Source organism: Lissotriton vulgaris, chromosome 9 (genome assembly GCF_964263255.1).
Source record: "Lissotriton vulgaris chromosome 9, aLisVul1.2, whole genome shotgun sequence".
NCBI lineage: Eukaryota > Metazoa > Chordata > Amphibia > Caudata > Salamandridae > Lissotriton > Lissotriton vulgaris.
This window is the reverse complement of record NC_141697.1, coordinates 933584623-933599364: the sequence shown is the minus strand read 5'-3', so window position 1 is coordinate 933599364 and position 14742 is coordinate 933584623. Positions and strand designations below refer to the sequence as shown.

The 14742-nt window shown below is 43.9% G+C and overlaps 1 protein-coding gene across 1 annotated transcript in view; it reads left to right on the top strand.

The window, feature by feature from the left end:
• The window catches only part of RNF123 (ring finger protein 123), a 2099603-nt gene that overhangs the window by 691886 nt on the left and 1392975 nt on the right, over positions 1 to 14742 (top strand). Inside the window, exon 18 of the mRNA XM_086938772.1 lies at positions 1921 to 1982. Coding sequence (XP_086794898.1) covers positions 1921 to 1982 — 62 coding nt within the window. The remainder of the gene's footprint in view (positions 1 to 1920; positions 1983 to 14742) is intronic.

Here is a 14742-nt window from a genome sequence, read left to right as displayed (position 1 = left end):
TACTAAAAAATGTGATGCTAATGTGATTTCTTTAATTTTCACTGGAGAATTCACCCTCAGTGCGATTACCACTGTCATGGTACAATGCCTGGAGGACAGCGATTCTTTTTCTTTGAGAATCATCTGATGGAAATTACACATATGAAAGATACTTAATTGCCTTTTGGAGGATTATACGTTACCATCATTCTCTAAATGAAGTCCTTGATAAGTAGCTTATTTCTCTTCTCTCTCACACACACTCTCTCTTACACACACTCTCTCTTACACACACTCTCTCTCACACACACTCTCTCTCACACACACACTCTCTCCCACACTCACTCACATTCACTCTCTCACTCACACACACTCTCTCCCTCACACACACTCACACTCTCTCTCTCGCCCTCCCTCTATCTCTTTCTTGCCCCCCTCTATCTCTCTCTCGCCCCCTCTATCTCTCTTTCGCCCTCCCTCTATCTCTCTCTCGCCCTCCCTCTATCTCTCCCTCGCCCTCCCTCTATGTATCTTTCTCCCTCCCTCTATCTATCTATCGCCCTCACTATCTATCCGATCACCACAGCATCACTCAGCACCACCACAGCATCACTCAGGGGCACCACAACATCACTATGCGCTACCAAAATACTTATAAGTACAACAGTAACTTACAATATTATTATAATATAATATTATTGCCAACATTGCTTAATATTTTGCAACAGCTATCATCTTGCAAATCATCTTTATTCACCAATACAGACTTTGCTAAAAAATTAATGCAACACATTGTCATGTACAATGCCAATAACTCAAAACTTTAATGCTTCGAGACCTATTGCATTGCAAATGCTTGTTAATTTAGTTTTGCTGTATATTGCCCTTTCTCCTTCATACAGAGTGCCCTCAAAAGTACTTCGACCCTGCCTAGAAAATCCTGTGGTACTGAATGCTGCAAGTACCAGGATATGAAGTGCAGAGTCCATGTATCAACTTAGCCAAACACCCCAAGTGCATAGGTATCTTACCCATTGAACTATAGAGGTGAAGGGAATTCTCTGTTACCCATCAAAATAAGCTACTAAGCATTAGATACATTTCACAGACAGCTGGAGTGGGTAGCAGTATTGATCAGTGGATGCTTAGACTGCTCGACCTTCAGTGGCCATCTTCTCCCCGCTAAGAACAGTTGGTAACATCTCTTCAAAAGGGACCTGATTATCTGAGTGGTCAGACAACTGTGGCAAGTACTGTGGTTGAATTGTGACTGAACCTCAAAGATATTGTCTGTTCTTTACATCTTTTTAAACAAATAAAAAGTCCAAAGATATGGGATAAGCATTTTTGTTTTTCTTCAAATTCATTGTCCATTTGAAATGAGCATTCTGACTGCATTCATGCATACTTACTTGAAGGGCTAAGGTGTATGATTTTCTTTTGCTGAAGTTTGCATTTCATTAGGTGGTCAAGTTTATTTGACTCTTTATACATCTACTTCAATTACGCACTTTACTGTGTAAGACTTTTAAAGTACTCTCATAACCCAGTAGAATAATCTGATAAAATATTTGCTGGCATAATGATAGAAAGCTTCAGGTAAGGCTTTCACAGCTTGTTCATGTCTGATAGGGCATGGCCCATGAAGTGATGAGGTTGTACGCCAGCGTCTTTAATATAGGCCTTTACTCTCAAGGCAATGACTCGTAAACGTAGTGCCCCCTTCACCAGTCAGTAGGCAACTGCCGGTGAATAGAACCTACATGCCCAAACACAATACAAGTGGAACATGGAACTAATAAAATTAACATTCTATGAAAAACAAGTAATGTTTTGCAACAGCCCACAAACAGCAAAATTACATAATAAATGGAGAAATGGAACAAATCGTTAATTTTCTAAATGAAATATATTTGAATTATTCCTTTATTTAACCAACAGTGGTAGAAGAGCTCCAAGTTCAAATACTTAGATTACTGCTCAACAATAAAGACAAAGGCGAGGTAAGGAAACATTTGCATTTTACAATTCATGTTTGTCACTTATAATCCATTGTCCATGAATTTTAATGCCAGTATCTGTTCAATGTTTCCACTTTATAATAATTACAAGATGTTAATACAGGCTAGGTGGCTTTCTCGTCTTATCTAGATATGCATTTGTAAAGAAATGCTTTACAGACTCTGATGTTTGAGCTGATTGAAAGTTAATAACTTTGTTCTGATTCATCTTTAGAGTGATATACCTATTGATGTGCTCACGTCCACCTATACTAAAATGTTGAGGAATCTTTTAAAAGATGTAAACTCTGACGAAGGATGTGAACCATTGTCTATTTATCCTGAAAATCCTTCTTATGCATATCCTCCCCATCATGTGTAGTGAGCTGTTAATCTCTCACTAGCATTTAAGATTTTCTTCTTTCTACCAGGCTGAAAAACAATTCAATCATGAATAGCTTTAGTGTAGAAAATTGTCAGCAGATGTAAAATGTTTTCCTGTATGGTAGCATATTTCTTTCTGTCACATTGCACTTCTCGTATTATATAACTTTACATATATTTTGATTCCTTGTCCTAATAATAGGCCTGTTTCCTTTTTGCCCATTTCAAGCTAAACCTGAGTGTTGGGTGTAGCAACCGTCACTTGTAGGGGCTTAGTCTGCATTGTTTTTATCCTAAGTTTCAATGTATAAAATTTCTTACCGGTGTAATATTCTCCCTGAATTCCATTTGTGTGCATATTTTGAGTAGTGGTATTAATTTTGCAGCTGTATTTCTGTATTTAAAAAATATTACTAAGGTTACAATTTGATTTTCTTCTGGTATTCAAAAAATATTTTAACGTCCATTTAGTTAAAAGCTGTTTATAATGCACACACTGAAAATTAAGTTTTCTCTAGAAGTGAAATAATATGTTTGGTCCTTAATGTTATTAATTGCGTCAACCTCACTAGGATGAAAAGCTCACCTGGCATTTCTAGGATCCAAACATAACTTAGAATAAATAGGCCATAACATGTTCTTACTCCATGCAAGATTCCGTTCTGCCTGGTGTGTGCATTTTGAAGGTCATTTTGTAGAATGATTTATTTGATCCAGCATTTGGATTGTCCTGCTGAGATGCATTGATGTGCTGGTGGGGCATAACTTTCATGTCTGGGAGCTGCGGTGAACAGCTTGTACACTCAAGGTACAGTTGAACTGTTCTGTGATGCTATGTAGTTGATGATACCCACTGTTTCCTGCTTTCCACTGGAACATTCTTCTGCTTTGAGGTTGTAGACTGTGGTTGCTCTCCTCTGTTGCCGTCTACCTCTGCATCTCTCCCAGGGCTTGATCATGACTTCTCATCCGACCTAATGTCTACACTCAATTGTGTGGATATCTACACTGCTGCTCTCCATCCCTATGCTGGCAGCCATTTACAGATTATCACAGGTTAAGCTGAATTTGGGGGGGGGGGGGCGATAGCCCTTGGCGCTTCATGTATTTCAAGTTACAAGATGGACTTTAATTTCTTACCCAACCTTCACAATATCTTTGGAAACGGTTTGATGGGTGGGACACCCATACACTCCGAATGCACAGGCAGTGATCAGCAACTGTTTGTACCTTGGGATTTAGGGTTGCTTACATTAAAATGCACTACACATCGCACATAAAACTTTGAGGGGTAACTACTGCCACCCACAAAGTTCAAATATGTATGGTAAAAACTAATACATTGTCTTGGGTCTGGTGAGTATCCTGATTTTATGTGGGAGCTCCACTGAAAATTGAATAGTGTCTTTAGGTCTGTTGGTTGTCAGCATTGTGTGAGTTGCATTAACCTACACTAGATTAAGCACAAATCTTTTATTTAATGACATTGAGCGTGGGTTGAAACTTTCTCCAACAGGTGTTTTCTGGCAACCATGGAAAAACAACAAAGCATTCATACATGATGTTCGATAAAAAAAAACAAAAAAAATATATTGATGTGCCAAAGAGGATGGTGACTCCACAGCGGTCCTTTAGTTGAACTTAATCTGACATGAAAGATATGTTCACTGATTTGAAAGCTGGTATAAAGAGCATAATTGTGATGCTAGATCAACTGTAATCTGAGCGGAACTTGTGTGTTTAGTCTGCATCAGCATCGTGGAGTACTGTGTTTTCTGCTCAGTGAGGTGGTTTGGTAGTGATCTACTCCAAATTGTATTGTGGAGCTCCCATAATAGAAGTGATCTCCTGAGGTGGAACTGCATCATTTGCCAAGTATTCGGAGAAATGGATCAGTTTACCTAATTAATAGAATTAGCTGTGTTACATCTCAAAATGTCCATCATCTTCTCCCTGTTAATGCAAAGGTTCAGTGATAACATTGTGACAGTGGCATACAAAAGCTTTCACTAGTTGGGTACTCAGTATTTAGTTGATAAACGGATACTGACCTTGTTAATGCTTGCTAAGGTTCTGAACAAAAGGGTTTTTCTTTTGACTGCTAACTTGATTGTTCATGCACCACATTTGGCAAATCATTGGTGTGTGCTTTATCAACAACTAAATTAAATATAAAAATTAATACATGTATTTTGCATTGTCAGACGTATATAGAAACCTGGCAATGAGCTAGATGCAGCTGATCTTCATTGATTGGTCATTAAAGATTTCAATTTTTATTTTTATTTTTAACTGAGTTTTATATTGACCTGAAGTTATCAGCTATCAGAGCGCCAGTTGCATTACACGAGAACGCGTTCATTTTTTTTTTTGTAAGGCACGGGGAGATTAAGTGATTTGCCCAGAATCATAGGATGTTCACGTCATTGCAGAGACTCAAACCCAGTTCCCCAGATTCGAGGTTTACCGCCCTAGCCGTTAGGCTAACTCCTTCCCACAGTGCTGCAGCTTTTGCATCAGTCTCTCAATGATAAAGAAGCAAAAAACAATGATTTGGAAATGTCCATATTACATTTAACAGAATTCACCTCCATTAGGTACATGGAGGTTAAGTGGAAGATATGTTTTATTCCCAAATGCAATTCCTTCTGCAATTTGTTTCAATTATACCACTAGAATTGGCCTTGGGGGGCTTGAACCGTCTAGCTGAGTAAATCGCCACCCAGGCCATTCCCACTGCCAGGTACACAGGATTTGTGCCACCACGCCTGCCATTCTGCAATTTGTAGTTTATGGGGTTCACTTGTAGTTAGACATCCAGACCTCCTCCTAGCCAGTTGCTACTCTGATAATTGCTACTGTGTTCTATCACATGATACAGGTCTTTGGCTAGAGACTAATGGAGCAGAGAGTAGGCTACATGGTGGCATTGTATATGGATTTTACAGCACCAGTCTTATCAGCAAGGCATGCGTTTTTTGATATTAAGCAAACACTCTGAAACCATGTTGTGTTGTACACCAGACCGTATTCTGCAAAAATGTGATCTGAGAATTGTGATAAAGCACACATTCTCTGATGGATACCTCTAACTGCAGATTCCGTACCTTAGAATATACCCCAGATGCCCGACTGGATCCAGGTGAATTTCTCTCTGATAGAGACTTCTAACTGCAGATTCCTCACATTTTGAAAATTCCCCAGGCATCAGACTGGATCCGGAAAATCTTCAGCAGTACTCCTGTGTACCAGCAGGTAGTACAGGCTCCTCTGTATGGACGTCATTCCACACCAGACATGGTGGGCACAACCCTATCTAGGCACCATTCGCACATGCTGACATCAGTTCTTTCTTTCTGTGTCAATAGGTGTAAATCCGAAGCTACCCCTTGTCTTCTTGAAGCAGTTTTTTTGAATTTCCAACGTTTCTACAGTGTTTAGGGGACTATATCACTCTCAGATATACAGGATTCAAACTGTAAGGGGAATGTCGCAAACTAAATTCTATGACCGACCCACAAGTGGTTTTCTGTGGTGTTCAGAGTTGGACCACAACTAGTGATTGATTGCGCCTTGATTCACCCCAAGGCCGTCCTTGATCGGGAAGTGAAGTTGTTCATAGTGAAGCACCCCAAAACTCTTCAACATCAAGGTGCATAACCAGGTCCAATCCTGCACCAGAGGCTGGTCCAATATTAAATCGTCCTCTAGGTCCAAATCCTCAGGGAAATACAAGAAAAACTACAAGAAGGCTAATAAGAACTCTGCCCTGTCCTGCCTCTCTCAATGCTTTAGCCTCTGGCCTGAATCTCAGTGAGGATGACTTTGAGCTTGCTGGAACGGACAGCCTCCTGTATCCTGCTGGTCAAGCACACCAGATGGCATATAGTGTCTCTGCAGAGGGATCTGAAGTCCAAGTGGCACTGCGCCAAAGGGGTCTGTCCGATTTGGTCTAGATTTCGGAGTAGACTATAAGATCTGCAGTGGTGTCGGCAGCACCGCGATGGAAGCAAAGAAAGACTAGGCTTTGCAGAAAAGGACCACCTTTTGCTGGATCATACTCTGCATTAAGATATTTTTTTTTTCCTTTGGGGTTTTACATAGCGCGATCTTGACCCGAAGGTATCTGAGCGCTTTACATGAGCACCAGTTGCGTTACAGATGGACTCATTCATTTTGTTAGACACCGGGAGATTAAGTGATTTGCCCAGAATCCCAGGATGTTGAGCGTCCCTGCCGAGACTCAAACCCAATTCCCCATTTCGAGCTCGAGCACCCTAGCCATAGGGCCACATCCTACTACAAGCAAGCCGGGCTGAAGACGGCTGGAATGCCAGAAACCGGTCCTCCAAAGCTTGTTTCCGGTCCATGGAAGGCATGGCTTGGCAGTTCGGGCTGGACTGTTCACATGAGGCACAGGGTCAGACTGATTTGCATATGGCCATGTCCGAACTGGGGTGGTGTGGAGTGCAAAAAAACGATGGATTTAGGCCCAGATCTCTGTACTGGGGTGAATGTATGACATTGTTCTGCATTCTGTCCATCAACTGTGGTTTTTGCATTTGTCACCCCGAGTGGGATGGGTATGCTCAGACGTGAGTCCCATGCTCTCCACACCACTGGATTCAAGCAAGACAGGCTGAAGACTGCTGGAATGCCAGAAACCGGTCCTCGGAAGCTTGTTTCCAGTCCAGGGAAGGCATGGCTTGGCAGTTCGGGCTGGACTGTTCCCATGAGGCACAGGGTCAGACTGATTTGCATATGGCCATGTCTGAACTGGGGTGGTGTGGAGTGCAAAAAAACGATGGATTTAGGCCCAGATCTCTGTACTGGGGTGAATGTATGACATTGTTCTGCATTCTGTCCATCAACTGTGGTTTGTGCACATCCTACTACACACTTGCCCGAAAACTAACCCCTGATGATTTTGCGCGTTCACTCTACCAGTTCCAATTCTGCTACCACTGCAGTGGAGGGCAGGGTGCCTATTCTGGACATTATTCAGGCTGCTAGGTTGGTGTCACTTCATACTTTCACAAGGTCCCCTCCCATGCTTTCCCCGCATGGGTACAGCCTCAGCGCCATTTCTGACTCCGGCTGATGCCAGTGTTCTGGATACCTCACCAGACGCTGGCCTGGGCTTTCCTACTAGTGTGGCTATGGAATAAGTTTTCTTTGCCTTCGTGTTCTGGAGGTCGACTGAAGTTCTGGACCTTAGGTTGCTCTTGGTGGAAGTCACAACCAGTATCTTGACAGAGGTTCTTCAATTGGAAGTATCCTACATGGAACCACCCCTATGGAGTCTAGAACACCTCAAGCTGCTGGTGGAAAAAAGTTAAGGAAATGGTATGACTCAATGCTCTCCAACTGCACTACCTAGACCCCACCAATGACCTCATCAATGACACAAACCATGGTGCCCCTGAAAATACCAAACCCAAAAGATCCATCAAACAAGCTAGCTAGTACAACACTGACCTCACAAAGTCCAAGAGAGTTTTCAAACAACTCTGAAGGAAATTGATAACTGCCCCAGGAACAATCGCAAGAAACAGCTACAAGGCTGCACTTAGACACTATCACCATCAGTGAAAGAGACCAAGAAAAAGGCCATGACCATGAGAATCAAATCTTGTTCCAGCAACTGCAAGGAATATTCGCCCTCAAGGAATTCAAAAACCCAGCCACCACAGAGAATCTCATCTCCCATACACATGAATTCTGCAACACCCTTTCTGACTTCTTCCATGAAATATCACCAAGATCTACATCAACTTCGAACCCCACCCAACCGCATTGACCTTCCAGCTTGCTAATCTCCTCCACCAAACAGTACAAATTGATAGCATGGAACCCTCTATCCATCGAGGGCACTGCAGCAATAATGAAGCGTGTGGAGAAGTGTGGCTCAATGGTTAGAGCTATATATATAGACACAACAATGGTCCCTGGCAAGGAGATGAATGATTGAAAATGAATATAGACTCAGTCAGTTCTATATTAATGAAGACATACCCAGCCGGGCAGTGGTCTTCAAAGTTTATATTTAAATGAAAACATACAGAACAAAATAACACCTTCAACAATTCACGTGCGTGGGGCACAAGCCTGTACCCAACCACGACCGTGCACAGACAGAAACATACACAAAGGGCTTACAAGGCAAAATCAACAGTCTCTGTAAGGTTCCAATTTCTGGACAGAGAAATTACTTATAGGTACCATTACAATGTTTTATATTGTGAATTTCACAGGTATATGGTACACAGTGGGTCGACGACGTTTCGGACCCCCTTGTTAAATAATGGGGTCCATCATCAGGACAAAGCAATGGTTGCCTTTTTAGTTATTAGCCTCTTTAGCCAGGACAGCAGTAAGCAAGCTCATATAAGAGCGCGCAGACGGTGGGTTAAGTCGGGAACAGTAGAATAATCTATTCCGTGAGAATTTTCAGTAATTCAGTTAGAATTTTTCGAGGGTCCAGGGGCGGGAAAAGAATAGTATCTTGTGTCCGCTTGTACCAGTAATTCAGTAAGAGATTTTCGAGGGTCCAGGGGCGGGAGACGATTAGTCCGCTTGTACCTTCAGAGCCGGGTAATACCGGGAGCGCCGTGTCGCGCTGGGGTCCTGGAACCAGGGGGCCGGATCAGTCGGCAAGGATTGATTTCTCAATCCTTGCCGACTGATCCGGCCCCCTGGTTCCAGGACCCCAGCGCGACACGGCGCTCCCGGTATTACCCAGCTCTGAAGGTACAAGCGGACTAATCGTCTCCCGCCCCTGGACCCTCGAAAATCTCTTACTGAATTACTGGTACAAGCGGACACAAGATACTATTCTTTTCCCGCCCCTGGACCCTCGAAAAATTCTAACTGAATTACTGAAAATTCTCACGGAATAGATTATTCTACTGTTCCCGACTTAAACCACCGTCTGCGCGCTCTTATATGAGCTTGCTTACTGCTGTCCTGGCTAAAGAGGCTAATAACTAAAAAGGCAACCATTGCTTTGTCCTGATGATGGACCCCATTATTTAACAAGGGGGTCCGAAACGTCGTCGACCCACTGTGTACCATATACCTGTGAAATTCACAATATAAAACATTGTAATGGTACCTATAAGTAATTTCTCTGTCCAGAAATTGGAACCTTACAGAGACTGTTGATTTTGCCTTGTAAGCCCTTTGTGTATGTTTCTGTCTGTGCACGGTCGTGGTTGGGTACAGGCTTGTGCCCCACGCACGTGAATTGTTGAAGGTGTTATTTTGTTCTGTATGTTTTCATTTAAATATAAACTTTGAAGACCACTGCCTGGCTGGGTATGTCTTCATTAATATAGAACTGACTGAGTCTATATTCATTTTCAATCATTCATCTCCTTGCCAGGGACCCTTGTTGTGTCTATATGATTAAGCTCCCCGAGGTCCCTCGCTGATACCATTTGGGGTCCCCTTGTTGTTTAAAATAGATCAATGGTTAGAGCGGCAGACCCTGATGCAGAGGTCTAACCCGGGACCAGGGTTCAATTCCCCGCCTCGGCGGGTATTGGGCTCAAAAATTCCACAGACCTGATAATTCTCGCCTCGGTGCCTATTCCAATCATGGAGTCCCACTCTGCAACTCTGGGCAATAGCTTGCTTAATCTCCACAACGGCCCCCACAACGCTAAGGATGCCTGGCCTCCAGCTTGGGGGTGCCCAGGAGTGGACACCTCACAGGGAAAGCCAGGATGGGTTCCACAGCGGTATTCGTACAAGCGCCTTGAGACCCTTGCAGGTGAGTAGTGCGCTATACAAGTATCCATTTACAATTTTTTAATTTTAAGACAATCCACTCAGGGGCGCCCACAGACCCTCTGCCCCTACTATATCTAGAATCTGGTAAGAGCCATGATCAGTGGTGCACTCACCTTCATCAGCAAAACCTCCCTCAAGACAGACACCTTCCCAGATTGCTGGAAAAACACTGAAGTCTCTAAGACAAACTTCAAATAATGCATGAGCAGCGTGACAGGTTGTATGTCACACAACTGCTTCAAGCTCAACACCGACAAAGCGGAAGTGCTGATCTTCATGAGTAAGAGCTCACCTTGGAACTTCACCTGGTGGCCTGCTGAACTCAGACCCACGCCCACCCCATCCGACCATGCTAGGCACCTAGGCCTAATGCTGCACACCACCCTCACCATAAAGTCCCAGGTCAGTTCTGTCACCTCTCCATGCTTCCACATCCTCTGCATGCTACGTAAAATCTTCAATTTGCTCACACTGGACACCAGACGTACCATTGCGCAGGCCCTAATCACAAGCAGATTGGACTACGGCAACATTCTCTACTCTGGCATTTCAAACTATCTTCTTCAGACTTTCAAACCATCCAAAACGCCGCCGCCAGACTCACTTGACTTCTCCTGCGAAGCCCACACTACACCACTCCCCCGAGAGCTCCACGGGCTCCCCTTCCAAAAGCACTGCCAGGTCAAACTTCTGACACATGTATTCAAGTCACTACACAACACATAACCGTATACTTCGATCATTGGCTTCACTTCCACCAACCCACCAGACAACTTTGCTCAGCATCACTTACACACACACACACACACACACCCCCCCCCCCTCCCCCCACATCCACACAAGCCATACGGGAGGTTGACCATTCTACCAAGCCACCAAATACATCAGGACTTCTTGAATTCTGTAAGAAGCAGAAGACCTGTTTTTTTACTTAGTCTTCTAGTGGGTACATGGAGACTGGCTGTACTCAGGCTCAACCTCACCACATGCCTACTCTCACCTACACAGTGCTTGGATACCCTCATGGGAGACAAGCGGCGCTCTAAAGATCCACCTTACATTACAACGTATCCACCCCTTCAATGAAAAGCTCACTCCTGTCCACCTCGAGGCCTGGGGGATGCCCTGCACTTGTGCTTTTGTGCACAGAATGATCACCTACTACCACTACCCCACTGGGGCTCCAGCTTTCATCACCCAGCACCACACCCTTGAGAGCCTGTTCGTCAAACCCTCACTTTCAAAGTTAACCCTAGCTCTAACTGTCCCCTGACAAGTTGCTCTTTCAAAGCAGAGCTACTTTCATGCCACAGGTAGCGACTCCTTTCCATCTGGGTCAGCCCATCACCCTTTCTTCCTTTTACCCCCCACCACATCCTCCTGGGGAGGAGAGACTCCACAGGTTGGATCCAGTGATTGCAGTCCACTATCCTATAGACTGTAATAAGGAGATTAGGTCTGACAGATGTCTCTTAATAGGTTACGCAGGTAGCAGAAGAGGACTTTATCTCAATGGATCATATTGTGCTTCAAAATGTGATGCACTTTTACACGCAGAACCACCAAATAGTTTACAAGCTCACTCCACCAGGGTGAAATCTTCAGCCTAAGCCTTGGCTAGGGGAGTTTCTGTGATTGAAATTTGTAGGAAGGTAACATGGGCAACACTTCACTAAGTTATTACTTGGGTTATTACTTGGGTTCAGAGTTGTGAAGGGATTGCCATTTCATGTGCTCAGACTGCCAGGGTTTCTTTGTCTAACCATCCCTTCAGACTCACCACCTTGCTTGGGAATTTATTCTAAAGGTTAAGGATCTGCAAAGTGCAGGGATCTATACGAAGAAAACGTTTCTTGCCCTCGCTAACAATCTTTCTTGCTGATACTCTGCAGATTTGTTTACTGATTCCTCATACCTTAGTCTAAAGGACACAATTATTAGAACCTCAATTATTAAAAGGTTCCAAGTTAGAATGTTGCACTGCAGCATCTCAAATTGATGTAATTCTTAATCCGTTTGCCTCGAGGAGTGTCGAAAAATAGATGGGAAACTGACGTTAGGATGCTTGAGAAGGAACTTCACAGCTCCAGTGATGTCATACTTATTTCAAGTATACAAGAAATATTGTTACTGAAGCTAACTGGTCCAGCGTTCACTTGGCCCAAAATATTTTACCTTCTCGGATTATTAATGAATATTCTCCAATATTTTACTTCGTCCTCCGATGAATCTTGATGATCGCATTGAGGGGTGAAAGAGCTTGGATAGTTACTCGTTGGCAAACCAATGAGAACCAGGAATTGATTGCTAGTTTACAAATTAATGATTAGATTCAGATATATAACCCACAAGACCATACAGTAAAGGTATAAAATGGCAACGGGAAGTCCCAACCTCCTAAAGATATTTAAACGGGTTAGGATCACACAGACTAATAACTCTGCTACCGCTGTACAAAAAACCATCACCAGAACCTGATGTTCAGAGAAACATTTCTGGCTACTCATGCTTTGCATTAGTAGTTTAAGAAACCCAAACACAGTCCCTGTGAAATGAACATTTTCAAAACCCAAGAGACTCAGACATTAAAGAATTGACAATTTAATTCATGTAGGTAGAGAATAAGGAAACAAACAATAATAAGCATTTTTAGAAAGCTCAGTCAAGAGTCATAATCTAGTCAGTTACAAATGTAGTATAAAAGTACACAATAAAGAGATTAAAGGGAGCAAAAGTTCTTACGGTCCTTAGGGCAGCTGATGGAAAGGGTACGCAAAATGAGCTCAAGGAAACTCTCCAAGTGAAGGAGAATCAGAGCAAGTACTGAGCAAGCAGGTCAGCCCATTAGAGCCAAAGAAGACCCTCAAGAGGACCCACATGCCGAAGGCACAGGAGTCGCAAGAGGACCTCTAGCAGCTCACCAAAAATGCAGGCCCACGGTGCAGAGGATGCTGTGAGGACGAAGATCTTGGTAGCAGGAGATGCTGGAAGCTGGAGCTTCTTGGAGCCCGAAGGTCTCTGGAGAAGAGTCAACAAACCATGGCAATCTGATCCAGAGGTTCAGGGCGAGGGATACTGACTTCAAACTCATTACGAGGACAGGCCTCGAGGGAGTTGCAGAACCACCACCTGCAGTGCTGAGCATTTCAGAGTCCGTGGGACATCAGGAGCACAAGACGGTCAGCTTTCTTGCGATGCCTGCAGATGCAGGGCAGTGACTCCTTCCTTTGAGTGTCTTGGATGCCCACAGACCTAGAGAAGAACCTGGAAGGAGCACATGCACAGACCACACAGACGACTGGCAGGACGAAGAGAACAGGAGCAGCAAGAGTTCTTTAAAATGTAGTCTTGGTTCCCAAAGTGGAGTCCAATGTGCCCAGACGGTTGAAGATGAAGTGGTTTCGGATCTGAATCTTGTCCCATGACTAATCTGTTGAGCCACCCACAGGTAAGCCCTTAAGTACCCTAAGGAAAGGTTTGGGACAATCCAGGGATCCCTCTTTGAGGAGGGGCTGGACTTAGGGTAGGATACTCCCATGTCCTTTGTCCAGTTTTGTGCGATAACATGAGACACTGGCTCCTTGAACTAGTTCCAAGTGGAGTATGCAAGGAGGGCACCAAATGTGCCCTTCAAAGCAATCTGGTTGCGATGGCAAGCGCCCTCACCCCAGCCCAATACACTAAGTCCTGTCTAGGAGGTGGTTACACCTCCCTGTACCTTCCCCTGCTCGAGCCTGGCTCAGCAACAGGAGGGCATAATGGTGTCTGTGGTTGGCAGCAGCACAAGCTTCCTGGTAGACCCTGGTACAGGGGGTGGGGGGGGGGGGCTCCCTAGGATAGCCCTCTAGTACATGGGATCCTACATCCAACACTCGAATCGTTTGATTTACTTTACTGTGGCTGACATCTAGTGTGCACCTCTAGTCACTCCCATGGCTTGTGTTGTGGGTGTATCAGATTTGGAATCACTACTGCTGTGATAGACTCCTCCTTTGGGAAGAAGAGGGAGCAGAGGAGAGCCCAGTTCATAAGGAAGCAAACCTCCAACATAAATTTTAAAGACTCTGGCCTGATTTATATGTTGGTGTGAAGGTAACTCCACCACAGAGGCGACTGAGTTCCCTCTCCGCCAGCATAGTGATGCGCCCAATCTTTATGCGGTGAAACTTAAGTTTCGTTACAGCGGCTACTACTCTGTCTCCGTTGTGCCCAAACTTCTCTGATGGCCTTATGGAGTAAGGGCCTTTGGGGAAATTGCTATATGTCTGCATGCCCAATTAAAATTGGCAGACATATAGCCATTTTATATTGTCCTTCACAGCCAGGCAAACACTGGTAATGAGGGACAGTAAAATGCAAATATTGCTTCCTCTGCCAAGGAAGAGGATTCCCCATTACGGGTGGAGCATTACTTTTTTTTAGTAGAAAAAAAAGGATGTATGACGTTACAACGCAAACTTTAACAACGCATACCATTACAACGCAATTTTTACAACGCAGGATCCTTTACAACGAATGCCTTTACAACGCATGCCATTACAACGTAAGTATAGGTAAGTATATCATTTTAAATAAAAATGTAATT